General features: G+C 39.8%; 1 protein-coding gene across 12 annotated transcripts in view; it reads left to right on the plus strand.

Annotated features, from left to right (window-relative positions):
• The window catches only part of KIAA1217 (KIAA1217 ortholog), a 564,412-nt gene that overhangs the window by 205,754 nt on the left and 330,812 nt on the right, over nt 1-27,846 (plus strand). Inside the window, exon 1 of one of the 12 annotated variants that reach the window (XM_072651726.1) lies at nt 8,411-9,951. The exons of 9 other annotated variants lie outside the window; for them this stretch is intronic. Coding sequence is in view for 1 of the 3 variants with exons in the window: in XM_072651723.1 (XP_072507824.1) it covers nt 21,671-21,784 (114 nt within the window). In the remaining 2 variants the exon portion in view is untranslated. 2 more of the 12 variants (XM_072651725.1, XM_072651723.1) reach the window with 2 other exon arrangements.

Below are 27,846 nucleotides of genomic sequence, written 5' to 3' on the forward strand. Positions count from 1 at the left end.
TTAAACTCAGGCTTTCCTCAACCCAGGCCCAACACTATACTGCCTAATCTGATTTAAGGAACTGTATCAGAGAGTTCATCTAGAAAGGTTTGTAGGAGAGGAATTGTAATTTAACAGAAAATATGAAGAGTGTCTGTAGGATGCTGTAGGATAGAGATGGGAGTAGTTGGAAGGAAGATTTATAGACTAGTAGACATGGTATTTGGCTTTGAATGATGGGTAGGATTTAGATATATGGGGAGAAAAAGGGTAACTATTCTGAGTGAGAAGGAAGGGAGGCTGGAATGAGCCTGTCGAGAAAGGGCAGAATTAATAATATATGGGAAAATTGGGAAGAGTGGTTATAGATAGGTGGCATGGGATCAGTTTGTTATTCATTCTTTGTTTTTGAAGACAATGACATCAAGATGTTGGGGTCAGGGTACAGTGCGTTCAACTGTGGCTGATCAGTTTATAGAGAGCTTTATAGAGAGGTAGAGGCTTCCAAGAGATGGAGACAAGAAACCTACACCAGGGGAGCTCATTTGCCTTACCAAGTTGACTTAGATTTGAATTTAACCCAACAATACTAAATGAAGAATGGTGAGAAGAAACCCAGCTAGAGATGATTTATAATACAAGACTTCTCTGATCCATGTTTAACAGGCAGGGACTCAGGCTTTTTTGTGTGAATTCTTGTTTTAATTAATGTTATAGAAGAGCAAGAGAAGACTATAAGAACTGCTATATTGGGAAGAGCTGTACAAAAAAAATAAAATAAGATTCCATTGGAAGAACTGCTATCAGAGTAGGTGAGAAAGTATAGGGGGCGGGAGTCATCTGAAGCACAGAGGGGCTCCAGAGGGAAGCACCTGAAAGCAGTAAATCAAGAAAACTCAAAGGTAATTGCTACCAAATTAGATGAAAGTTTTGAGCTTTGAAAAAGCTGATATGAATGCTTTCCGGCTTATGCTGAGCAGTATGGGGAACAGGATTCTCAGAATGTTCTTTCCCCAACCCAGTATGTTAGACTCATTTCCTTACTGTCACAGCATGATACAGTGGAGAGAATGGTGACTCTGGAATCAAAAGACCTGGGTTCAAATCCTACCTCAGACGCTATCAGTGTGACTTTGGATGGAAAGTGTGGACTTTGGAGAGAGAGAGAGACAGACAGACAGACAGACAGAGAGGGAGGGAGAGAGAGACAGAGAGAGAGAGAGAGAGTGTTAGTTTAATGTAGAGTGCAGAAGGATTCGATTGGTTTTGCTTGATTTTGGAGGCCAGAATTAGTACTAATGAATAGAAGCTGTAGCGAAAGATATCTTGGCTCAGTATGTGGGAGAACTTTCCAACAGTTGAAGGCATCCTAAAATGAAATAACTTGCTTCTAGTTCCCCTTCTCTGGAGGTCTTCAAGTTGAGACTGGGCAGTCCCTTCCCAGGAACGTTGTAGAAGGGATTCAGGTTTTGGGCAGAAGGTTCGGCTACATGACCTCGCTTACAATTTTGAGATTCTGTGTTTATATCATAGCATAGGCATGTCATGTTCCAATATATGTGGTACAAACTGTTAATGTTTTAGGGTCTCAAAGAAGGACATCAGTAAGGCTTGAGATACAGAACTCTGCAAGCTCTTATTAAGCACCTACTGTGTAAGGTACTGGTACCAGACTCCAAGTGTACAAAGGCAAAAATGAGACAGTCCTTGCCATAATGGAACTGACATTCTGCTGGGGAAATAAGACATGTTCACAGATAAATAAATAGGAAGCAGTTGGATTCCCTCGGCGACTGGGGGAATGGGAGATCTGATGGTCTGAGAGGCAGAGAAGAGGAAGGAGCATTTTCCAGGCCTGAGGAAACAGAAAGGACAGTGAAGTCAGTGAGAAAGAGAGGGACGTTGGGAGCATAGAGCTGGCTTTGGAGGGAAGATGATTAATTCTGCTAGTTTCTTGAATAATTGTTGAATCATTAGTTTTTTTTTTTTTCCCTTTAAAATGTATCTTGGATTCATCTTCTCTTTTATGTTCCTGCTACCATAACCTTAGTCCAGGCCCTCATTACTACACAACTGAATGACAACAAGAGCCTCTAAGCACATTTAATTTTCAGTCTGTTAAGGCTAAAAGGAACTTGGGAGATCATCTGATCTCACCCCTTCACTTTGCACAGCCAGAAGCCAAGGCCCAGAGATATGCAGTGACTTCTTCAAAGGTCACACGGTTATTAAGTGGCTGGGCTGGGACTTGAATCCAGACCTTCTTTATTATTCCTAGTCTGGAGCTCTTACCCCTACACCTAGGCTGCCTCCCTCTAGAACTATGATCCCTTTCTGTACTGTCACATTCTTGGCAGCTTTCATTTCATTCAATTTTAATGGCTGGCAAGTCAAGGTTCTCCTGCCCCCTCCTCCCTCCTAATTTACCTACCCACTTTTCCTACTGCTTCCTCATATTATACATCTATTCCAGGCAGTCAGGTCTACTTATTATCCTCCTTACCCCAACCTCATCCCACACGCCATGTTCATTCCAGCCTCCCTTCCTTTCCCTTCACCAGAAATAGCTTCCTTCTTCCTCCTACCATCCTTCAAAGTCCCAGCTCAAGTTTTATCTGCTTGTGAAACCCTTTGCCAACCAATTTATTCCATACTGCTCTCTCCTGTCTCTGAACCCTTATTGAATTTTCTGCCATTAGCAGACCCTTTAATTTTAGTTAACGTGTATGTTTTTGTGCCTACATCCTAATTATTGGCACCTTGAAGGGAAAGACTATTTTTGTGTTCCCTGTAACAGGGCACAGAAGAGATGATTGATCTGTACTTACTGATTGATCCAGTTTGATCAATGTTGAATTCGAACAAGTGGAAATGTCCAGTTGGCCCTCGAAAATAAAGGACTAAAGCATGGCTTGGAGACACTGATGAAGGTGTACAAAGGTGATAGTCAAAACTCTGAGATAATAAATTCTTTAGGAGAGGATATACAGAGAAAAGAACCAGAGAATCACAGGACTGTCTGAGTAGGAGGAAAGGCAGAAAGAAATGCTGCTACTTCTGTCTTAAGGAATAAACTTGTCCCCTTGTTCATAAATACTTGAATTATTTGAATTTTTTTTCACATTTTTCTAGTTGTCCATAAGTCCTTAACAGCCTAACCTTTATTGTCATTTATTTAATCTAGTATTTCCCATGGGCCCAATGCTGTGCTTCGCACTTGGCACCATTCCTTATTACTCCAAGGCCTTTCCTTCCTCCCTTTCTTCTATTGAAATTCTCCCCAACCTTTAAAGCTCACTCCAAATGCCGCCTCCTCCAGTAAGGCTTACCTGATCCCTTCTATTGGCTGACAAATCACCCCCATTGAGACCTTCACGTAGCACTTTCTTCTCTAAATTCTAGTGGATTTGTCATTGAGATGGAGCTAGATATAGTAGAGAGAGTGTTTAGAGACAAGAAGACATGGGCTAAAATTCTGTCATTCTTTGTGGGACAACTCCAAGTCTCAGTTTCATCATGAGTTATACAGAGCTATTAATACCGATACTAACCATGGGATCAAATACAATAATGACTATAATCTTAAAGACTATTTAATGTCAACTATTATTATTTTATGGAATAAGGAATCAGAGGACCTGGATTCGAATCCCCATTTCTGCTATTTAATGACCTGTGGGACCTCGAACAAGTCACTTAACTGAGCCTTGGTTTCCTCATCTATAAAATGAAGGGGGCCATACTATATAGCTTCTAAGGACCCTTCCAGCCCTAGATCAGTAAATTATCATCCTCTGTTGTGTATCACCAGAGACATCATGTTGTACAGCGTATACAGATACAGTTTTGGAGTTTGGAAGACATGGATTCAAGTCCTGTCCAAGATATATCCTAGCTGTGTGACTGCAGGCGAATCATTTAAATTCAGCGTCCTAGCAAGATGACTTGCTGTTCTGCATCAGGGGAGAGAGTTTTTTTGTTTTTACATCTTTACATCAGTATAATCACAGGTTTGGAACAGCACCCCCTCCCAAAAAAAAAGTGTGTCATAACCATCTGTGTTAAATCAAGTCCTCCCCACCCCCCAAATCCTAAGTTCCTTAAAGATTTTTATGTCTAATATAAACTTTGTACTGCCCTCAGGACTTAGCCCAATTCTTTGCATACAGCAGGGGTTTAATAAAGGTTGATTTTATTTGTCATATCTATATTTATTATGAGATAAACCTGATCAGACATTATTCAATAGTCTGGAAACATCTTTCCCACTATCCAAATCAAACATGAATATAATGATGCTATTATTAAATTTGAAGACAAATTAATTTAGCATTTAAATGACTATATTGACTAGGCAGAGAGCAGTAGTCTGATTTTTTGTTAAAAAAAAATCCTTTACCCCAAGCTGAAACTTTTCATGTTTCTAAGGTTTTATCATCGTGATGCTTTAAGTGGGAAAGAAAAAAAAATGATCAGGGAGTCTTGTTAAATAGAGATATCCTTATTCAATCCATCTCCTATCCTCAAATGTAGCATTTCTGAAACTTAGCATTTTTCACTCTTTAAATATTTAAAGAAAGTTTCCCTCCTAACAATGATAACTTCATTATTAATTTTAAGATTCCTCCATCTATGTAACTGTTCCATCATTTTGTTATAGCTTCTCTCCCTGTTAATGGGATTGTGGCTTTACCTTTTGTGTTATTTACTTCATGGGCTGCTGGTGCTGCCTCTGTTTGCTTTGCATCAGATTCTTACGACTTTCTAATTTTAGTGTTGGAGGCTGTTGTGATCTTCTCAGCCTGGGGAGCAAATAGTGACATCTGAAAGTTTCTAAGTCATCCAAGGGTGTAGTGTAATGTATGCAGTCCATCAAAATGCCAGAGAGAGGGAGAGAGAGACAGAGAGAGAGACAGACAGACAGAGAGACAGAGAAAGACAGAGAGAGAGGGAGAGAGAGAGGAAGAGGGAGGGGGAGAGAGAGAGAGAGAGAGAGAGAGAGAGAGAGAGAGAGAGAGAGAGAGAGAGAGAGAAACCCTCTGTATTTCTTCCTCTGTTTTCACATTTTAAGGATTGACTGTGGAATTTAGAACTTTGCTGTGGAAGTCTTAGATATGGTTATATCTTATTTGTTTCATGTTGTATTCATGCCTCGGTGGGCAAACTTCTAGCCTATTTCATCCTGATGTTTTTATCACACAAAAGCAGAAATTGAGTATTTGAGAAGAATAGTTCTTTGCTTTGACACAAAAGATATCTCTATCTCTCTGGCTTACTAAATAAAGTCAGGGCAGTTCCTTGGTTTCCTTGAAAGATTAAATATACATTGACTGCAATGTGGGGAGTTCCAAAGTCCTAGAATATTTCAATGAGAATAATCAGGTACCTTCAGAGCTGTAACTAGGTGGGGTTTGGGAGTTTTGCTGACATTTGGAAGTTGCAGATATTTAGACGGTGCTAACTGTATTTATATTCTGTCAGTAGTAGCAACAACTTAACTTAGTACCTGGTTATCAAGAATAATAAGTTAAAATGAAAGCTACTGGAACATGGGGGCAGCTCAGTAATACAATGGATAGAGTGCCAGGTCTGGAAGGAAGATTCATCTTCCTGAATTCAAATTCAGCCTCAGACACTTATTAGCTGTGTGATGGGCAAGTCACTTAACTCTGCCTCAGTTTCCGCATCTGTAAAATGACCTGGAAAAGGAAATGGCAAACTACTACAATATCTTTGCCAAGAAAATCTCAAATGGGGTCACGAAGAGTTAGACACTACTGAAAATGATTGAAGAACTACTGGAATATACCTAAGCACTTTTTCAGCATACACTTCCTATCCCCTTCTGATTGTAGCCTCCACAGAAGAGGTTTTGCAGTACACTAGGATTTCCATAGTGTCCTTCTCCGCTTCTACAACCTCAGCTGAATTGAAGGTATGTCTCATACCTCATACAAAAATTGCTAATTATAGTAAAAAAAAAAATCTGTTCATATTTGAAGATGACCTTATTGACTCTAATTCCTGTCTCTCTGGTCTGAATCAAAAAGACCAGTTTGCTTTTCCACATTGCAAAAGAATATGGAAAAAAAAGCTCCATTTTTTGTCACTTGAATAAGCCCAGTATCAAGGAAATAATCTTGGTCTCTGGGAGTTAATTAGAAGTCCTGTATTCAAATCCACTCTGTCATTAGAAATGGAATGGCCCTCATAGTCATTAAAAAGGTGAGAAAGCAGTCCTGGGGTATAATCTCAAAAATGACAGAAGGATTTCTGTTTGAATTCAAGGCAAACCATTTAATATCATGGTAATAGAAGTCTGTGCTCCAACCACTGAAGCCAAAATTACTCAGTTCTATGAAGAACTACATCATCTAGAAATAACACCAAAAAAAAAAAATGTCACATTTATCATAGGGAATGGAATGCTAAATTAGGAAATCAAAAGATAATTAGAATAACAGGCAATTTGGCCCTGGAATACAAAATGAAGCAGGGCAGAGACTAATAGAATTTTGTCAAGATAACTGACTGGTCATAGTAAACAAGGAGAGATAAGGTTTTCTTAAATGAGCCAGGCAATGAAATAGAAGAATACAATGGAATGGGAAAGACCAGAGAAACTCTTCTAGAAAATTAGAGATATCACGGGAACATTTCATGCAAAAATGGGCATGATAAAAGACCAGAATGGTAGGGACTTAAGAGAAGCTGACGAGATTAAGAAGAGGTGACTAGAATACACAAAAGAATCTTAACATAAAGGATGATCATTATGGGTGTGGCTACTGATCTAGAGCCACACATCCTGGAAAATAAAGTCAAGTGGACTTTAGGAAGCACTGTTAACAATAAGACTAGTAGAGGTGATGGGATTCCAGGTGAGTTATTTAAAACCCTAAAAGATGATGTTTCTAAAGTGTTGCACTTCAACATTCTAGCAAATTTGGAAAACTCATCAGTGGCCATTGGCTTGGAAAAGATCGGTTTATGTCCCAATCCTAAAGAAGGGTAATGCCAAGGAGTGTTCAAGTTACTGAACAATTGAGTTTATTTCATATGCCAGCAAAGTTATGTATAAGATTCTCCAAACTAGGCTTCAGCAGTATGTGAACTGAGAATTATCAGAAGAGCAGGTTGGTTTTTGAAGAAGCAGAGGAACTAGAGACCAAATTGCCAACATTTGCTTGATTATGGAGAGAAACATCTATTTTTACTTCACTGACTACACTAAAGACTTTGTGTGGCTCACAGCAAAATGTGGCAAGTCCTCAAAGAGATGGGATTTCCAGATCATCTCACTTGTCTTCTGAGGAACCTATATGTGGGTCAAGAAGCAACAGATAGAATTGAACATGGAACAACTGATTGGGTTAAGATTGGAAAAGGAATACAACAAACCTATATATTGTCACCTTATTTATTTAATTTAGATGCAGTGCACATCATGCAAAATGCCAGACTGGACTAATCAAAAACTGGAATTAAGATTGCTGGGAGAAGTATTAAAAGTCTTAGATGTGCAGATGATACCACTCTGATGGCAGAAAGTGAAGAGGAATTAATAAGACTCTTGTTGAGGGTAAAAAAGGAGAGGGTAAAAGCTGGTTTCAAGTTTAATATTAAAAAAGAAAAAACCTAAGATCTTTACAACAGGTCCTATCATTTCTAGGCAAGTGGAAGCACTGTCAGATTTCATATTCTTGGGCTCAAAAAGCACTGTAGCCATGAAATTAAAAGATGAGATAATTGAATGTATAGCTTGCTTCCTTCCTGCTTAATTCTAGGCACTGCTTATTGTCCATCTGCGATATCTGCCTAAAATATATATATAGCAATGGACTATAGGTGATCCATCCCATTGCATATCCTAGACTGGGCAATAGGAATTTTTTATCCACTTGATTCTTCCTGCGTAGATATGAAAGCCATATAGAAGGAATAAATAGAATGAATATGGACCATGGCTCCTAAACATGCTCTGGTTTTCTGGACTCTTTTCTTGCTTCTTTTCTTCTCTATTCTTGAAATGTCTTTCTTCCATATCTTTCCCATCTTTTAATGATGAACTAAAATACTACTGTGATGCTTTCCCGGATTCTCCTTGTCAGGAATTACCTCCCTTATTCCTACCTTGCAGTATTTTGTTTTGCAACTCTAATTACTTACCATGTAATATTGCATATTATAGTTATCTGTGTTTTTCTTAACTCCTTAGTAGATTATAAACCTCATAAGGGAAGGAACCAAGTTTTATCTAGAACATATATATATATATATATATATGCATGCATATTATATATATATATCTAATATATCCATCCATATAATATGTAATATTATATTGATATTATTATATTATATATATTATATATATATATATATACATAATATATCCATCCCAGTCCTACTATTCTGTACTCACAGTAGTAGATGCTTATTAGGTGTTCCTTGAATGAATTTAAACATATGTGAATATGTTTATGTATCCTTCATAGGGCCCACATTATAACTTTGAATAACCTGTGAGCATTTGTTCAAGTAATTGCAAAATTAATGAATGCATTGGTTAATAAACAGCCATATATTAAGAGCATATCATGTACCAGTTGTTCAGTCATGTCTAACTCTTCATGACCCGATGAACCAAAACATACCAGTACTGTCCATTCAGGGATACTGAAGTGCTTTACCATTTCCTTCTCTAGAGGATTAAGGTAAACGGAGGTTATATGACTTGCCCAGGGGAACACAGCTAGTAAGTGAGGCTGGATTTGAACTCAGGTCTTCCCCATCGCAGGTTCAACTCTCTAGCAATTGAGCCACCTACGCTGCCTACAGTTTGCTTCAGTTTCCTCATATGTAAAATGAGATGGAGAAGAAAATGGCAAAGCACAAAAAGTCAGACATGACTGAACAACAACAAAAATCATGCACCAGTCACTAAACTCAGGCAATCAGGATAGAAAAAGCAGTTCTTTTCCTTCCAGGAATAAGTACAAGAAAGAAGGAATGTGCCCGATTCTTTTTGAGGCTGGACTAGCTTCTCAGCTGAAGAGATTTCTTTTCTACTTTGGACAGATTGATAGGTTGGACAAGATGACCTCAGAGGTCTTTTCCATCTATCTAAAATGTCATGATTTCAATCAACATTTTTAACTCATTTATTCATACCTTTAAAATGTCTCTTGTAATAATGCACTGTTCCTTGCACAAGAGATGTTTACAATCTAGGTGGGAAAATATACACAAGTAAAAATAAAATTAAATTAGATTAATAAAAATTCAATAAAATTAGACTTTAATAGATGTTTCAGAAGAGCAAGAGCAGATATTCATTCAACCAAAGGTTAGAGCAGAATGATCTAAAGATTAGAAGGAACGTTATTAACTCTAGGCATGAATCTAGTAGCTGGAAAAGTATTTCAGAAATGCTAGGAGTGGAAAATGTGCATGGGTTAGTAAAGGGTTAAAAAGATCTCAGCACTTCTCCAACCACTTCTCTTGCACACAGAGACCAAAAAAAAAAAAAAATACACACAAACCTGCTGGAAACCTGTTTTGCAAGTTTCACCGGCAAAAAAAAAAAAAAAAAGCTCGGAGGGGGTTGTGGAGGAGAGAATTGGAAAAGCCTGAAAGGTATCCGTTGAAGGTTTTTTCAAAATATGAGTTTCCAGTGTAACTTTATCCTGCAGATTTTTTCTTTAACTGATTAAGAGCATTGTTAGACAGGGAGGGGCAGATTAAGAACGTCTATAATTTTGTGGATTGTTTTCAGGGGGAAAAAAAGGACCCAGGCTTTGAAAGTGAAGGCGGTAATTCGTGGCTAAATTGTTGGGGATTTTTGTTTGGTTTTTGTTTTTTTTGCAAACTACCCCAATTACATCCTGCCCTGCTTCCCCCCACCTCTCTCCGAAAAGGCTTTTCACTAATGAACAATTCCAGTGGATTGTTTAAGTCTCCGCCTGACAGGTAACTTTGGCATGTGGGCAGGTGGGGTTAAGGTTACCATGGAGATCTATGATGTCATGCTCGAGCGAGCATGTCAAGACAGCCAATTTAACATGTAGCTGCTTCAAAAACCCTATAGGCTCGAAGTAGGTTTTATGTAAATGACAAGAGTTTCTGTGGGAAAAGACAAAAGAAAACCCAGCAGAGGCATGGAGGGGGGCTCTACCTGACAACTCTAAAGGATTACCCTGGAGTTCATTACCACCCCGAAACTTTCCAGGAGAAGCTGAATTCAGATTTGCTACTTCAACTTGTGGCATCACCTGTGGAGCTCTGGGTGTCGGTGAGTGTGAGCCTTGCGGAGCCCAGTTTCTCTCCCGTTACTGCAGACGTGTTCTCTGATTCCGACTGCATTGTTCTGTGGCCCGGAGGGCTTGAATGAGTAGCCTCCGCTCTCCCACGCCAAACGTGCCCTCTCTGGGCTGGTTTGCTTTTGTTTACTCTTAAAATGATTATTGAATGAACCATGGATTCTGAACGGAGCTGAAAAGCAGTGGATGTTTGAGGTTGATTATATGAAGAATGCTCATAAAATGCCATAGGTAGACAAAGGTAGGAGGAAGAACCTGGAGAATTGACATAGATAAATGTGGATCTGGGCAGATTAGTGCCAGATGTTTCTCCTTTATTGTTAAACAAGACCTTGAAATTGGAAATGTGCTTATTTCACATTGTAAAATGGAAGGGGGAAAAAGGGAAAATTTCCATAGTTTGTTATGGAAGTCCTTTAGATACTTTTAAGTTAACATGTGCAAACACTGCACCTAAGAATTACTTCGATGTCTCTCTGTGTGTCTAACAAAGCCCTTAAACAACTGAAATTTAAAAAATCAGGTATGAGAGAGATCACAGTCTTGAAGCTTCTGGTAAGTTACACTTAGAAAATTCCAACAACACAGATAAAGGACTTCTCTGGGTGGTATCGGAGATAAAAGGTGGTTGGGTTTGTTGTGTTTTTTTTTTTTTAATAGTCTCCTTTAAAACATAACCTAGGTTTGCTGGTAACTAGCTTTCTGTTTACCAGACAGCAAGTCAGGCTAAGTCAACAGCCATGCTCCCTCTTTGGATATGATAAAAAAGTAACTGAAGGTAGCTGGTGATCTTTTAAAGTTAGTTAAAAGGGGCTAGTTCAGGAGCATGGATGAAGTGTTAGCAATTAGGGTCTACTGTAAACTTGAAAGGTAGGAAGTATAATTAGTTTAAAGGCACCTGTGAAAATGGGGGCATAGGTCTAAACCTTGGTCTGCATGATGGAATGCCACCAGAGAGCCCTGAACTTTTTATTTAAACTGTGGCCAGTACCAAAAGCAAAGCTAACAGTATAAAGAACCCGTGACCTTTGGCATTCCAGCTAGTGTGACTTTATTAATGAGCAAATAGTCCTTGTACCAGGAAGTATTGGAATGGAGGAACCACATAACAAAATGCCCTACATTTTTCCTATTTTTTCACCCATTTAAGGGAAGCAAGAGGTAATAAGTATTAGCATATTATTGAAATAGCTTCCAAAAATAGTAAGCATGATTAATTGAGAATGGGGACTACTGAGTTTGGTCAGTAGCATGCTCTTTGACTTTTTTCATTAATTACACTGATGCCATGTTGTGTTATTTCTGTGATCTGATATAATTTAGAAGCACTCAGAGTTTATCTAACACTTTCCCTGAGGAGCTCAAAGCACCATATGGGTTTTAAGGGTTTAAAAATTTTAAAAAGTCGAACTAATATGTGAAGAGGCCAGAATGAAGGCCCCCTCCCAATCTCACAGATAAAGAAACTGAATCACTTAGAGGTTAATTGATGTACTTCAGGGAATATTTGTAGCTATGAGTTGAATCCACTGTACTTTTACCTCCAGTACACGTTAGATTCTGGTACCTCCCTCTTCACTCTTTGTTCCCAATGGGCACGCAGCCCATAATTATATTCCAGGTTCAGTATTATCGCTCAGAGTAAGTAATTCGCAGCAGCAGAATTTGGAATCGTAAGAAATAAACACTGTCGTGGCCACCAGGTCCAGGGTTTGGGTTTTTGTTTGTTTGTTTTTTGTGAACTACTATTTCTAGGACTTCTACACAAATGAATGATCAGTCTTATGGAAAAGTCTTACGGGTGACTTAAAAAAAAATTAATCCTAATGGATACACAATTTCTGACTTCAAGATATTTGGACAGCAGTTGATCTGGCCCCACAGTGAAAAATTTTGTAAGAAATCAGTCCCTTGGTCATGCTGTGAATAATGCTTCTCAGTCCTGATTTTTATGCCACACACAAATGTTTCCAGTTATCTCAAGGGATGGCATGTGGCTTTCAGAATAACTTTAATTGAAAAACAAATTTATACCATTTTAAACCTTGTTGAGTGGGGAAGTGTAGAAAATACTATGATAGACCAATCAATCAGTGTTTATTAATTGCCTCCTATATGCTAGGCACTGTTCCAAGTTCTGGGGATACAGAAAGAAACAAAAGAGAGTTCCTGTCCTCAAGGAGTTTACAGTCTCAGGGGAGAGACAACACGAAAACAAATATATACAAAATGAGCTGCATACAGGATAAACAGGAAATAATTAAAAGAGGGAAGGTGTGGAAATTTAGAGGGGTTGGAGAAGGTACTGAAAGATTGATGAGGAGGGTGAGATTTTAGTTGGGATTTAAAGGAAAATAGGGAGGCCGGTAGCCGGAGCAGAGGAAGGAGAGCATCTTAGACATGGAGGAGAAAATGCCCAGAACCTACAGATGGACTGTCCTGTTTGTGGGGCAGCCAGGAGGCCAGTGTCGCTGGATCAGAGTTACTTATTGGGAATCTATAATCTATTTTGCCTTGGCTTCCTTCTAATATTAGCTCAAAGTGCATTTCATCTTAATTTATAGTCTTACTCTTCAAGAGTTTTATGGTGATTAATGTATATATTGATCTATATATTTGTTGCTACAGGGTAATGTGGGTTTATTATAATAAGATGATAAAACTGTAGACTAGTTCTGATTTATCTCAATAACAGTAATAATTGTTTTGGCAACTAGGAGCTCATTTTACTTTCATTGGAAATACAATGTGCCAGAGAATTAATAAATTTAAGTGGATTTGCTGACATATTCATTGGTGAAATGTTTGACTTGGAAGAACATAGACTACTATGTTAATATTTCAAATATAATGCAACTTTTGCTTTTAAACCACATTAAATCATCTGTTACTGGATTTTAAATGAAAAGCTATTTCTTTTTTAAAGCCTTTTTAGACATACTGTCAATATACTTGAGTTGAATGAATGGAATAGATAGAATCTGTTAATAAGAAGGATGGCAGGCAACCTGGTTTGGTGGATAGAGTCCCTCTGAGTCAGTAAGACCTGGGTTCAGGTTCTGCTGTTGACATAGCTGTGTGGCCATGGGTAAATCACATGACTTCCCTTGCTCCTAGGCACCTTTTTAAAGAGGAGTTGTCTATCTGGATGTGCAGTTTTGTATGTGACAAACAAGCAAGAAACAGATCAGAAATAACAATGATGTATAACAGAGAGGCCAAGTGGTGGACTCATTGACCAGAGCTCAGATTCATCCTGATACTTGCTTTCCATAGGACCTTGGGCTTAACCAGAGGTAACAACAATCCTCACATTCACTTCTATAACATTTCAAAGCATGCAAAGTGCTTTACCTTTGTCTCATTGGATCCTCATAACCACTCTGTGAGATAGGAGCTATCCTATAATTCCCGTTTTACAGATGAGGAAGTTAAGGCTATAGAGTCTCACAATTAGTAAGTATCTGAGGAAAGATCTGAATGCTAGTCTTCTTGACTCCCAAGTCCAACACAATTTCATCAATTACAAATTAGGAATGACACTTGCAAATGCATTTATGTTACATTAAGGAAAGAAATATTCATAAATCTGTTATATTTATGAAAATAGTGTCATCCCACATCATTTTACTTTCATGTTTGTCATGATTCAGGGGTCACCTAAGAATCAAGGGCAGATAGGATCCGACGTAGTTTTCCAGTCTGGGAAGTCAGTCTTCCTTCAGTCTCTCTTCAAAACTCTGTTGTTTGCAAGGCATGAGCATAATTTGCAGGAAGCGAAACTGCCTCAGGGGATCCAAAACATGAACTTATTTTGTTATAAATTGGAAAGCACCTTGGCGGGGCTCTCCTTGCATGGTTTTTCAATTTCAGAATGGAATTAAATTAGCCACAATCTGGCATCCCTTGCTATAAGTAGCTCCACATAGATTGGCTTGTTGTAAACTTCCCAGGAGAAGTTATATTTTTCCTAGTTTTTACAGTTAGCATGTGTCTGTTGTCGAGAATGTTTGGTTATAGAAACCAAGAAAAAAAGGATGTTACAGATTTAGTAGAGGCAAGATTTCAAGGCAGAATCTAAAATCGACTGTCTCTTCTTTAGCTGGAGGGGCTTTCAGCTGGTATGTTTACTAACTACATACTTCCAAGGCTGGGTGGACACCCTAGAATCAGGGCCTAACATGGTCATGACCTTGTTGGGTCTGATCTAAGAACTATGTGGCAAATGGGAAGCAGAGGAAAAATTTGTTTGGTAAGGTGGGGCAGAGGAATTGTGGGTAGATGTCCTGAAGGTAGTGAACTGTGGCTGTTTGGGCAATAGGCTTATGCATCGGGAAGAATTTAGAGCAGACAATGATAAGAACTTCTGGACTGAATTGTTAAGCAGGAAAATACTGCATTGAAATTGATTCAGAGATGTCTTCTCCTAGAGCAACTCCTTCTCCTCCTTCCTCTTCCTCCCCTCCCCCTCTTCCTTCCTCTGCCTCTTTTTTTTTTTTTTCAAGGAAAGACTTGGAGCCTCCTTTATGGCATCACTTGAAAACATAGACAGGCACAGGAAAATAGATGAGACATCCTCTTCATCTCCCTTCATGCTTTATGATTCGTGTCATTACACAGTGAATTGAGGTTTCCTTCCCTTCAGCTTCCTCATGTTTAAGCAAAGGAGTAAAGAATGAGGATCATACAGACATTTATGACATTAGAATAATTACTATCTGAGAGTAGAGATTTCTATTGCTTGTATCTATGTTTCCATGTTGATTACATTACCTGGCAGGTAACAGGTACTTAATGAAGACTTGTTTGTTGATTTCCTACTTCTGACACTACAGGTGTGAGCTTGGGGAACCCATAACCTCCCTGGGTCTCAGTTTCCTCATCTCTAGAAAAGGGGAATCCACTAAATGGCTTCTGTGGTCCCTTCCAGCCATGGATCCCCGTTATCAGATTTGCAAGTGTCTAGAAAATGCATATGACCACCTGGAACTCCAGAACAGTCTGGAAGACTCTGAGCTGGTGTCTTGTCTGAATCTGAGTGCCCCAGGCACCTCTCTTAAGACCATAAGTTGCAGAGAAGGTAGACTGAATTGGTAGAAATATCCAGGACATTCTCTCAGGTCCAGTCCCTGTCCCTATCCAACATGGTGTGGGGGGTGACAGGAGAATCCATTTTGAAAGTATTTTTCTTTAAAAATTTGGCTGTGTCTTGGCACTGGAGATTGTTTCAGTAAAGGACTTTTCTGTGCTGCTGTTCCAGAGGGAAACTCTGAAAAGACAGTAAGTTTTGAGAACAGCTAATCACCCTCCATCTTTTTTTGCTGCTTAGTCATTTTCTATATTTTAACATTTGTAGCGAGCCGCTCATCACGGCTTCACATTAGTCATTTGCAAAGTAAACAGGCCACACACATACATCTTCCAGCAGCTGTTACATGGGGGCGATTTTTACTCCTTGGTCCATTTGGATCTTGCACAGACTAAGGTTGGGTTGATGTTGCTGGGTCAGCTAGTTCTTCCTAAAGTTAATCCTAACTCTAATCCTTTTGTTAGACCAAGACATAAGGCTGTTGAAGGAAGCATAACCCCAGATGGTCTCTGAATGATCATTCTCAGTGTCTTCTTTGCTCCGTGTGTGTGTGCGTGTGCATGTGCATGTGTGTATGTGTGTGTGTGTGTGTATGTGTACGGATGCACGTGCAGCAGAAAGAAGTGGACCATTTCAAAGTGCCTCCCACTCTCCACAGCCCTGTAGCATATGAAGGGTCTGTCTTGAATCACTCCACTTGTTTACCAGTCAGGTTCACAATGAATCTCTCCCTCTTCACACACCATCACAGGAGGATATTTATACTTTGATGTGAGCCTCCCTTGAAAGGAGAAAGTGATTTTGTTTGTTCTCTCTCCACTAAATGAGTTGGGCCTCTGGACTGGAGTCCTGAACCCATTTGGAAGACATGAATAAGTCTGTTCCAGTCAGGAACCTGTTTCTGGATTGGTTTCCTTGAGGGTTCTGTGTTCTTGGCCATGGTTAGTTAAAACCATGGAGCTTTTCTTGATACAGCAATGCAGAGGGCTCATCATTTCAGATGCAGCTCCTGCCAAGTGTTCTCAGGATTCTGCAAAATAAGAATCAATACCATGCCCATCCAGGAGTGGGAACCTCTATGGACCTCTAGGTCCTCAGGTGCAGCCCTTCCACTGAATCCAAATCTCACAGAACAAATCCCCTTCATAAAAGGATTTGTAAATCCTGTAAAACTTAAGACTCTTTCAAAAGGCTGCACCCAAGGACATAGAAGGCCACAGTTCCCCTCCCTACAGCCCAGTCACTTGAGGATCCTCAGGATAGGAGGTGACCAGCTCTGTGAACCTGCATTAGCAGTAGGAGGACTGAAAATCAGTTTCCCTTCCCCAAAAACAAATCTAAAAAGAGTGACATGTAATTCTTTTTCATTTTATCAGCAGAGGGGTGAGAGGTCAGTCAGTTATAATGGATGGCAAGCTGTCTTTGAGATCAGGAAAATGTCAGTTCAGTTCTTGCCTTTGACATGTACTCAGCAGCCTCTTGGTCCTTCCAGCCAGCCCTCTGAGACTGTTTTACACTAGAGTTGCTGTTCTGGATTGGAGGACAGAGGATCTACCCTAGGAGACCTTCATACATCAAGGAATCACCGCCCTGGTTACAAACACCTCTCCTTCGGGCCACTGGGAATCAAAGGGACAGGCCAGCACAAGGTTTCTGAGGTCAAGCTATCAGCAGACACTTGGTCAAAGAAATTGCTTCACTTGTCATGCTGAATTTCTCTGGAAAGCTTTAGAAGTTTTTGTAAATCAGACCTGGAAAGTCTCTGACTTGTAGAAAGAAGGCGACCAATATGAATAAGTTATAAAAGAAATCTTGAAAACCATATGAAATAACACAAAATTAAAAAAAAACAACAGAAAACCTAAAGAGCAGTGTATGCAGCTATATGATCAAATACGAGGAAAAGAAAATGAGAATAGATGGCCAAAGAAGACGAAGGAGGACTTAGAAGGAGGGACTGAAAAATTGCTATGATCCTTTAATTAGTTGAAATTATTTTAATGTAAATAACTACAAAGCAAGTTTAGTTTGTCATACTGATATTCAACGTTCATCACTTTAAGAAATGTAAAAATAAACTTACATGCATGTGTATACATGTATATACATATGTGTATATGTATATGAATAGACACACGTATTCATATATGCATGCACACATATATGTGTGTGTGTATGTGCATGTGTGTGCTTGGGGCAGCTAGAAGGCACATTGGATAGAGTGCCACACTAGGTAAAGTCAGGAAGACTGGAGTTCAAATCTGGCCTCAGATACCTGTGTGACCCTGGGCAAGTCACTTCTGCCTGTTTGCCTCAGTTTCCTAATCTATAAAATGAGCTGGAGAAGGAAATGGCAAACCACTCCAGTATCTGTGCCAAGAAAACCCCAAATGGGGTTATGAAGAATTGTACAGGACTGGTATGACTAAACACTTCTATTTCTCTGTCTGTCTGTCTGTCTGTCTCTCCATATGCACACATTCACACTTATATACATGCACAAGAGAGAGAGACAGAGACAGAGACAGACATAGAGAGAGACAGAGAGAGAGAGAGAGAGAGAGAGAGAGAGAGAGAGAGAGAGAGAGAGAGAGAGACAGAGACAGAGACAGACATAGAGAGAGACAGAGACAGAGAGAGAGAGAGAGAGATAGAGACAGAGACAGAGAGAGAGAGAGAGACAGAGACAGAGACAGAGAGAAAGAGAGAGAGAGAGAGAGATTATTACCAGGATTTTTAACCCGGGCCCCATGATAATATTTTGATAACTGTATTTTAATATAATTGAATTTCCTTTGCAATAATAATAGTTAACATTCATATAATGCTGTAGAAATACAATCTCATTTTAATCTTCACAACCACCTTGGGAGATGGGTGCTATTATCCTCAATTTACCAATGAGGAAAATGAGTCAGACAGCAGTGAAGTAGCTTGTTCAGAGTCACATAGCTAGTGCCAGAGGCTGAATTCGAACTCAGGTCTTTCTGATTCCAGGTGCACTTTCAGCATATTGTCTCTACTAGGACGTTTAGCTGCCTCCTATTACCATGTATTTTATCTCTATGTATTTATTATTTGTTTTCAGACTTTTATTATTTGTACATTGTTTGTTTTGTAATTTTATGTGTTTTATTTTATACATTTTGAAAGATTATTCTAAGAAGGAATCCATGGGCTTCACCAGAATGCTGTCAGAGAGACCCATGGCACACAGAAGGTCCTCTTAACAAGTGAGGGATACTCTGATGACGCCACAGTAATAATAGTAGTAGTTTACGTTTGCCTCGTGTGTTAAAGTTTGCAAAAGACTTTACATGAATTCGTTCATTTTCTCCTCAAAATAGCAACCCTATGAAGGAAATACTGAAAGTATTATTATATCCATTTTAAAGATGAAGAAACTAAGGCTTAGGGAGTCTTAGTGGCTTTCTCATGGCCCCCAAAACCACATTGGAACTCATTTCTTCGAGACCCAGGTCCAGATCTCTTTCCATTATTCTCTAAGAGTGACGTTCTAATTGAAATGTTGCCTCCAACTATCCTGTGAATCAGGACGTAATGTACATCAATGCTTCCTAATCTTTTTTTAAATATATTTTTAAAATTAAATTATTTTGTTTTCAGTGTTCTACAATCACTTCTATATATCTTAGATTTTTTTCCCTTCCTTCCTTCCTCCTCCATCCCCCTCCCTCTCCATTCCCTCCCTGAGATGGCATACAATTTTATATAGGTTCTACACATACATTCCTATAAATACATTTTCACCTTAGTCATGTTGCATAGAAGAATTACAATGAATGGGAGAAACCATAAAACAAAACATAATACAAGAGAAAATGGTCTACTTCATTCTGCGATCCAATTCCACAGTTCTTTCTCTGGATGCGGAAGGCATTTTGCCTCAAGTCCATTGGGAATTTTTTAGGTCCTTGCATTGCAATGAAGTACTAGATCTACCAGGAAAATTCGTCATACACTGTGATTGTTGCTGTGTACAAAGTTCTCCTGGTTTTGCTCCTTCCACTCAGCACCTGTTCATATAAGACTTTCCAGGCTTCTCTGAAGTCTTCCTATTCATCATTTCTTATAGCACAATAGTATTCCATTACATTCACATACTACAGTTTATTCAGCCATCTTCCAATTGTTGGGCATCCCCTTGATTTCCAGTTTTTGGCCACCACAAGGAGAGCTGCTATAAATATTTTTGTACGTGTGAGACCCTTTTCCATTTTTATGATCTCTTGGGGATACAATCCTAGAAGTGTTATTTCTGAGTCAAAGGGTATACACATTTTTGTAGCCCTTTAGGCATAGTTCCAAATTGCTCTCCAGAATGGCTAGATCAGTTCACGGCTCCACCAACAATGCATTAGTGTTCCAACTCTCCCACATCTTCTCCAACATTTATCATATTCCTATTTTGTCATGTTAGCCAGTCTGATAGGTGTGATGTGGTACTTCAGAGTTGTTTTGATTCGCATCTCTCTAATCACTAGTGATTGAGAGCATTTTTTTCATATGGCTATAGATAGATGTCATTTCTTCCTCTGAAAACTGCCTGCTTACATCCTTTGACCATTTATCAGTTGGGGAATGACTTGTATTTTTGTACATTTGACTCAGTTCTCTATATATTCTAGAAATGAGGCTTTCACTAGTTGCAAAAATTCTTCCCCAGTTTTCTGCTTCCCTCCTAATCTTGGTTGCATTGGATTTTCCTAATCTTTTTTTTAATATGAGAAGACTAGAAGAGATGGGAGGGGATGGGATCTGGGGAGCAGGTGTAGAGAGACACTGGCAAGGAAAGAGATTGACCTTCCACCCAAGACTAGAGCAAAGAAAGAGAGTGAAGGCATCAGGAATAGCGGTGTATGACAGAAAAGAAGGGGGCAGAACTTTTGAAGGACAGCCTATATTTTCCCCATAAATGATGAGAGGATAACCTCAGATGAAAGGGCGTTGGTTTATTCTTGGGGGTTGTAGATGGTTTAAGGAGGAAAGGAAAGATCTGGAATAGAACCTAGGGGAGTGTAACATTCAGTCAGGGAAGAGTAAAGGCTTGCTGTGCATCAGGAAGGGTACAGTTGTGATTAAATAACATGAACCTGAAGTAGATACAGTCCACATGGTGGTATCCATTAGTGGTGCTGAGTAGCATGACAGCTGGCCCTGGAACAGCGGGTAGAGTGGGTGAGAGAGATCCAGGATTGAGACTTGAAAAGGGATGATTGGCGAGAGGGCAAGGGGACAGGGATTGGAGGGCAGAGGACAGTTTGAAGCTGAACTGGTTCAGTCCAGTATCAAAATTTCAAAGGGAAGAAAGTGAGGCCAGAGGAGATGATAGCCTGACAGGTGTGACAGTAAAGAAACCTGAGTACATTTAGTTAAGGTGAAGCCCAGAGGAAATGGTTAAAAGGGAAGAATTTCAGAGTTCTAGCTTGATCATGAGGATGGAACGCTTGTGGGCAATATTTAACAAAAGAAATACAAATAGAATAAAGCAATAGATAGTGTTAGTGTGTGGTTTTCTAAGCCAATAGGAGGCCCTCAGGAATTCTTATGTCTAGTTTATTGGTCCCTGTCTCTGTTTGACTTTGGCCCTACTGTCTAGAGCATTAAATCTGGAGTCAGAAAGTCCTGGGTTTGAATCATACTTTTCCTAGCAGTGTGACCTTGGTTAGGTCACTTAACATCTCAGTGTCTTCATCTGTAAATATGAATAATAACAACAGTAATTATAATAACACTTCATGGGGCTTTTTTAAGGATCAAAGGAGATAATATGTCAATTTCTAAATAAACATAAACTGTTATTATAATTACTTAAAACAGTTGTCCTGATTTTACTCTTTGCTGTCTTGTATGGTCTCTGATCTAGTCTACTGTCTGATCTAGTCTAGGCCCCGGAGGGCCTAGTCTACTGTTTAATGTCCAGGACACAATAATTTAGCAGAATGAAACCTAAGGATGAGGCCCATGATTCCCTCCTTCCTTTCTTGTGGGAACTGTCCACATCCGGATTTACCCAAACCCCACCCAGGTACATGTGTGTAGCAATGAAAAACCAGTATTCTCTATCTGTGAATCACACCCCAAATTCGGTTCCCCAGTGGTGAAGGGTTTCGTCATGTGCTGGCTTCTCTTACTGGCTTCCTTCTGAGCGTACACAGGTGAAGGAAATCAGTGCAGGGGGGAAAGGAGGTCACAGCATGTGTGGACCTGGTAGGGTCAACGGGTTGTCTGGTGAGAGATAAAGATCCCCCTGACATCGATGGATTTTGACATGGGGCTTTCTATTGAGTCTCCTGTGGAAGAGCCAAAGAGAGGAAGTGGTTTCATGTCCTTCTGCTGTACAAACCCCTGTACTGTTCCAGATAAGAGCCAGGTACAGAAATCATCCCATCATGGTGGAGGTGGGGAACGGAGGGTGAGGAGAGGTTTGGTGGTGGATTTCCTTTCTTCCCATGTGTCTCTGTTTCAGTCTTGACTATACACCTAGGAAAGAATGGTTGCAGTGACTCGTACTGCCAAGTCAGAGCCCAAAGAGGGACTTTGGGTCCATGTCATTTCTTACCTGAGAGCAGCCTGTTAAGGCACACACTCGTTTTCATCCCTGGAGGATTTTTGCTCAACCTTGTTTAGCGATAATTACATTTCACTCCTTCACTCTGGGAAAAAAAATCATGTCATTTTTCTCGACACAGACACTGAAGCATTTTTCTTTGCTCCTAAATATTTTTTTTCTGAAAGGTGTAATCCTAGGAAGTCTTCTACACAGCTCTGAAATAATTAATAGCGTGTAGGCTTTCACTGGTTTGAAAGAGTTATCTAAAGGGTTAAAAAAAAAAACAAACCTGAATATTTATAGTCCTCAAACTCCTAAGATCACAGTCTGCTTCCTACCTCTTCTTTTCTCTTAGCTGCTATGACATTTTAGTTAGCAGGGATTTCTTTAAAAAGAAAATGAAGGAAAAAAATGTAAACCTCACACAGGCAAAACCTTCTGAGCTAATATGTAGTCCTTTTTCAAAAGAACTGAGAGCTGACATGTTCTATCTTGTTGACTCATGACTTAAACCTTGCCACACAAAAATCATTGGTTTGTTGGAAATAACTGGCAGCTTGGAAAGCAGAAAACTGAATTGTGCAGGTACTGGAAAAGCTACTGACTGGAAAAGTCTTCCCTTAAGAAATTACAGATAATGGAGGCGAGATATGTAGGTGGAAATACGTTAAAAATTGTATGGAAGTATGTGTGTCTACACAAAACACAAGTTGTCCAGAAAGTCTTTGTGATTTTTGAGACACCCTGTAAATTCTTAAAAACATGTAAAAGAAGAAAAGTTCTAAAACACATCTTGAACTAGTGACGCTTCGGATTTTTTCCATCCTTTTGTGTTCCCGGTTCCTGCTAAGAACTGTCTGAAAAGAAATCTTAGCAATTACAAGGACCAACTTTGAGAATGCAAGGGAAATGAGGCTAGAATGGAGTAGAAAACATTTTCTTGAAGTTCCAAAGGTTGAGATTAGGGGGAAAAATTATTAGCAACCACTGCTAACTGATTGATGTTTCAGTGCAGATTGTGGGGCCCACGGGGGCTCCTGACTCTCCTTTGGAAGTTGACCCAGGACGTTCAACAAGAAACTTTGTGGGGCCTGGGTAACCAGAGGTCCTCGTGACTAGGAAGGTGGGATAGAGCTCCATCAGACCCAGACAGTGAAAAACCCCTCTGGGACTGTTTTTTGCATTTGTGTTTGTATCCCCAACACAATGTATGGCCTATAGAAAGTGCTTAGTAACTGTTTGTTTTGGAGGATGAATAGGCAGGAGAATGGACATGCTTTGTATATAACAAAGCTAGAGAAGGGAGGAAGAGGAAGGTCTGGCAATTATTTAGGCCAAGAAAGGGATTAGAAAAGCCTAAGGATCTGGAAGTACTCTAAAGATAAGAATTTGACTTTGACCTGTTGAGGAGAAAGGAAACTTGGGTGAAAGATGGAACAGTCTTTAGCAGGCATTCCTTCTTAAGTTTCTCCTTCACTTCCAAGGAGGGGGGGAGGGGAGGAGAAGGAAGGTCTGGAAACAAAGGGAAAATGAAAAACTTCTTTTCCAGCTTCTTTGAGCCATCCTCCAGTAGCTTGGCTGGGGGTACCATAAACAAAAGGGGCTTTTTGTCTCTCACCAAAACCTCTTCCTTCCCTGCCCCCAAAGCCACGGAGGAATCCTGTGTGTGTTTGAAGCTAGATGCTGCCTGTTTGTTCTTCCATCAAATAGTCCCCACATGTCTTTGAAAACTTTGGTGGGAGAAGTGAGAGGGCAGCAAGTCAGAAAAAGTGACCATTAAAAAGAAAAGATCCACCAAGCCTTTACAAAGTTCAGGAAGATCCTTTGTTCCACGGGTTCCTAACCCTTTTAGATCTTATGGGGTCCATGAAATTTGTTTTGTAGTATTTGGAGAACTATTTTAATTTTATAATCGTTTTCCTCTGTAATTCTGTGTATTTGGTTTTATGCATTTGAAAACCATATTGTGATAAGGGGTTCATAGGCTTCATTAGACTGGAAAAGATGTCCATGACACCTCAAAAAGATTATGAACCCCTATTTTAGGTTCTTAGAGTGGGGGTGGAAGAAGCAATTGAAATAGCACAATTTCATTTTTTTTTTAATGGATACATGAGAAAAGGTATGTAGTTTACCTGAGTGAACAACATATGTATATGCCTGTACATAGTAGGCACTTAATAAATGTTCATTGACTATGTGTCCTTTAGTCAGCAAGCATTTATTAAGCACCTATAATATACCAGGTCCTGAACTGAGTACTAGAGATATGAGGAAAGGCCAAAAAAAAAAAAAAACCCAAAAAACTCAAAACAACCACAACACCCAGTTCCTCTTCTCAAGGCACTCACTCTCAAACAACATGCAAACAAGGATAAATTGAGGCTGATCTTAGAAGGAAGGCATTGAGATTAAGAACTGGGAAAGGCTTCTTGCAGAAGGTGGGATTTTAGCTGATACTAAAGTAAGTCAGGGAAGCCAGGAGGTGGAGAGATGGGAGATAATTGCTGGCATGAGAGGGAAGAGGGGGGAAAATCTCCAGCTGGTGGAGTTGGGTGGGAGTGTCTTCTTCCAGGAAGAGCAAAGAGGCCTGTGTCACTCAGTCAGAGTACTTGGAGGACAGTAAGGTGTGAGAAAATTGGAAAGGGAGCAAGAGATCAGGTTTTGAAGCACTTTTTAAAAGTCAAACAGATTTTTTTATTTGATCCTGGTGGAAATAGGAGGGAGCACGGGGAAGAGATATTAGCATAGACTGGCCTTTTAAAAAATGCTTTCAGTTTTATTGATAAGTTTTGTTTTGATATTATAAACATTTATAGAATACCTTTACTTAATGTGAAATCTCTTGTAATAAAGTAAAACAACTAAGATTAATGATACAAGCCTCATGTAACATTTCACATCTGTAGCGTACCGCCCAACTTTACTATTTTAAAAACATGAACAGAAATCCACTTATTCTCTCTCCCATTCCACTGAAAAACAAGAAAAATAAAACCAACTATCTCATAACAAATATATTGTTTGGCTGTATACGAAAATATGTCTCATTCTATACCCTAACTCCATCAGATTTTCCTTTTTGTCATCTCTACCAGCCTGAAGAGGTACGCTCTTAGGAAGATCACTTTGCCAGCTGTGTAGAGGATGGATTGGAGCAGGGAGAGACCTGAGGCAGGTAGATCCACCAGAAGCTCTTGTAGTAGTCTTGGCCTGAGGTGATTAAGGCCTGTATCAGGGTGATGGCAGGGTCAGAGGACTGGAGAGATCCTGTACCAGAGGTGTTAAGAAGGTTGAAATCAACAGGATGTGACCAGTCCTGGGATATGGGGATCATGAAGAGTAAGGAGTTGAGGATCACACCCAGAGCTTGCTGGCCTCGGTGACTTTGGGGGACAGGTGATCCTCTTGACAGTAATGGGGAAGTAGTAAGAGGGGAGGGTTTGGGGAGAAAGATAATGAGTTGAGATTTGGGCCCTTCCTACCTGTGAGACATCCAGTTCGAGAAGAGCAATAAATAGTTGGAGACGTGACACTAGAGATCAACAGAGATGATGGGGCTGGAGAGATAGACTTGGGAATCATCAGCATAGAAATAATAATTGAATCTATGGGAACTGATGAGATCACTAAAGAAAAAAGCATAGACTAGAGAGAAAAGGAGAAGGCCCAACTCAGAAATTTTCAGGACATGGTTGAAAGAATGCTAGATTTGGAAATCAGGGGACTGGATATTGAATCCCCTCTTCTCTACTTAATGAGTGACCTGACAAGATTACCTAACTTTTTTGCATTCCATTTTCCTTGTCTACAAGGGAAAAATAAACCAAATAATAACCTGTAAGGTTCCTTCTAACTCACAATTTGTGATCTAATTCCCTGGTACATTTTCATGGCCTTAGAGTTAAGCACCTATTGCATTTTCCAGTTCACTCTCCACCCTAGCCTCTATCCCAAACCCCAAGCCTTAGGATGGCTCTGGAATCTATCTCCAAGACTCCTTTGACTCAACCCTGGGAGGGTTCAGTTTAAGACAGCCAAGAGATAGATCTTTAGACCACCCAGTAATTCTACGGGCAGGGAAAAAAGACTGAGGGAGTTAAAGCACTGTTATTTAGTGTCCCTCAGCTTATTGTCACATCCCATATACCTAAGAATTCTCCAGATGTCTTGTACTAGCCCAGGACGGATAGACTTTCTCTACTTCTTAGGGGCTGTAGATTAGAGGGATTCCTCTGGGGCTACTCACTTCTGTCAACACCCTTTCTGCAGTCCCAGGGATGCCTCTCTGGGGTCCCTTTTCCTCTGTAGAGGGCATGTAGCCTTGCTAAAGTTTCTCAAGTAGTGGTGGCTACTACATTTTATCTATATAGTTTTAGAGTTCCTGCCTACAGGTCATGTACACTGTCCAGTGATCAAAGGATCATAGAATTTTAGAGGGACTTTATTTCCAAAGTGAATTTTTCAAATCCACAATGATTCTATTATGTTCAAGAAAAGTCCCAGTGCCTCCTGAGGTAGGCGGTGGAGGTGGAGTGTCAAATATGATGAATGAATGCAGAAATAATGCATTAAGTGTTTACTATATATCAGGAAGAGTTTTTAAGATACTAGTTGAGGGAATGATAAGATGAGCTGTATTTTGAAAGAGATATTCATTTGATTCAGTTAAATTAGAAATGTATTTCTTTATGCTAAGTATTCCAATAATATTTTCAGATTTCCAGTCATAAAAAAAAAGATCCCTACCCTGGGGTAGGGAGAGGTTGGGAGAGTCACATTTAAAGTGGCAAAGTAAGCAGGCCAGATACCTCTCATCATTATGTGTTCACAGAGGTGATTACTTTTTCCAGTGAAGTCATTTTTGTCCCAAAGCTCGGGGCTCAAGGGGGCAGCTGCTCAGGGATGAAGCCCTGTCTAATCCAGTGTTGTTCCTCCCTCCCACCCCCACCCCCCCACCAGAAACACATGTTGGAAACATCATCCACTGCTTCTCACTTTGCCACTGAGAACTGAGGTAGAGGCCATGGAATTCTGGGTGCTTGTTCTCTGGTCTTTGGTTTTTAAAAATATATGTAATTAGGGTGCTCTGGTGAACGTGCATGTATGCATGTGCACATCTAAAAGTGAGAATTCAGGATCAGCATTGTTTTTTGCACCTTGAAATTGGGCAGGTTCTGACAATGAAACTTTGGCAATTGTTTCAGTAAATGCCAAATGCATTTGGGATTTCCCCCTATCCTTACCCTCCCACCTCGTAATGTACTAATGGGAACGCTGTCAAAATGTTTAACTTCAAGAAGTGGGCCGTAGAAACTGTAACCCAGGGATGTGTTTTCTATCTACAAAGGCTTCATCTGTGAGGCTAACCGGACAAGGGGATGATTGATTCTCAAGATGACATCATAAAATTCTCTTCTGTGCCCCCTCCCTCCCTGGCAGATAGACAGAAGAGTGAACATGCCTTGGTTTGTCCATTACTTGCCTGAGAGAATATGATCTGTTCAAGGACTTTCAAGTCCTATTCTTTTCTTCTTTATAGAACCTATTAAGTGGGGAAAAGACCCCAGAAAACACTTGAAGAGTATTTCTGTACAGTGAAAATCAATCCTTCCTGCATTCTGAAAGATCAGACTGTGCTTTGGCTCAGCTGTTGTATAGGGGTCAGAGTTCAACATTTTGGATTCTCTCTGGACAGAGGATTTGATGTTGCACATCCACCCCCAGGAGAAAATCATGAGATGCTTGCTTTCTCTTTGTTTTTCTCATTTTGGAAAGAAAACACACAGTTTTTCATTTTTTTCTTTTGTTATAAAGATATAGAGGAGAAGAAAAGAACAAAGTGAGGGCTTGAAACCAAACTTTTTCCATTGTAAAGTCAT

The sequence above is a fragment of the Notamacropus eugenii genome, chromosome 3, assembly GCF_028372415.1.
Source record: "Notamacropus eugenii isolate mMacEug1 chromosome 3, mMacEug1.pri_v2, whole genome shotgun sequence".
NCBI lineage: Eukaryota > Metazoa > Chordata > Mammalia > Diprotodontia > Macropodidae > Notamacropus > Notamacropus eugenii.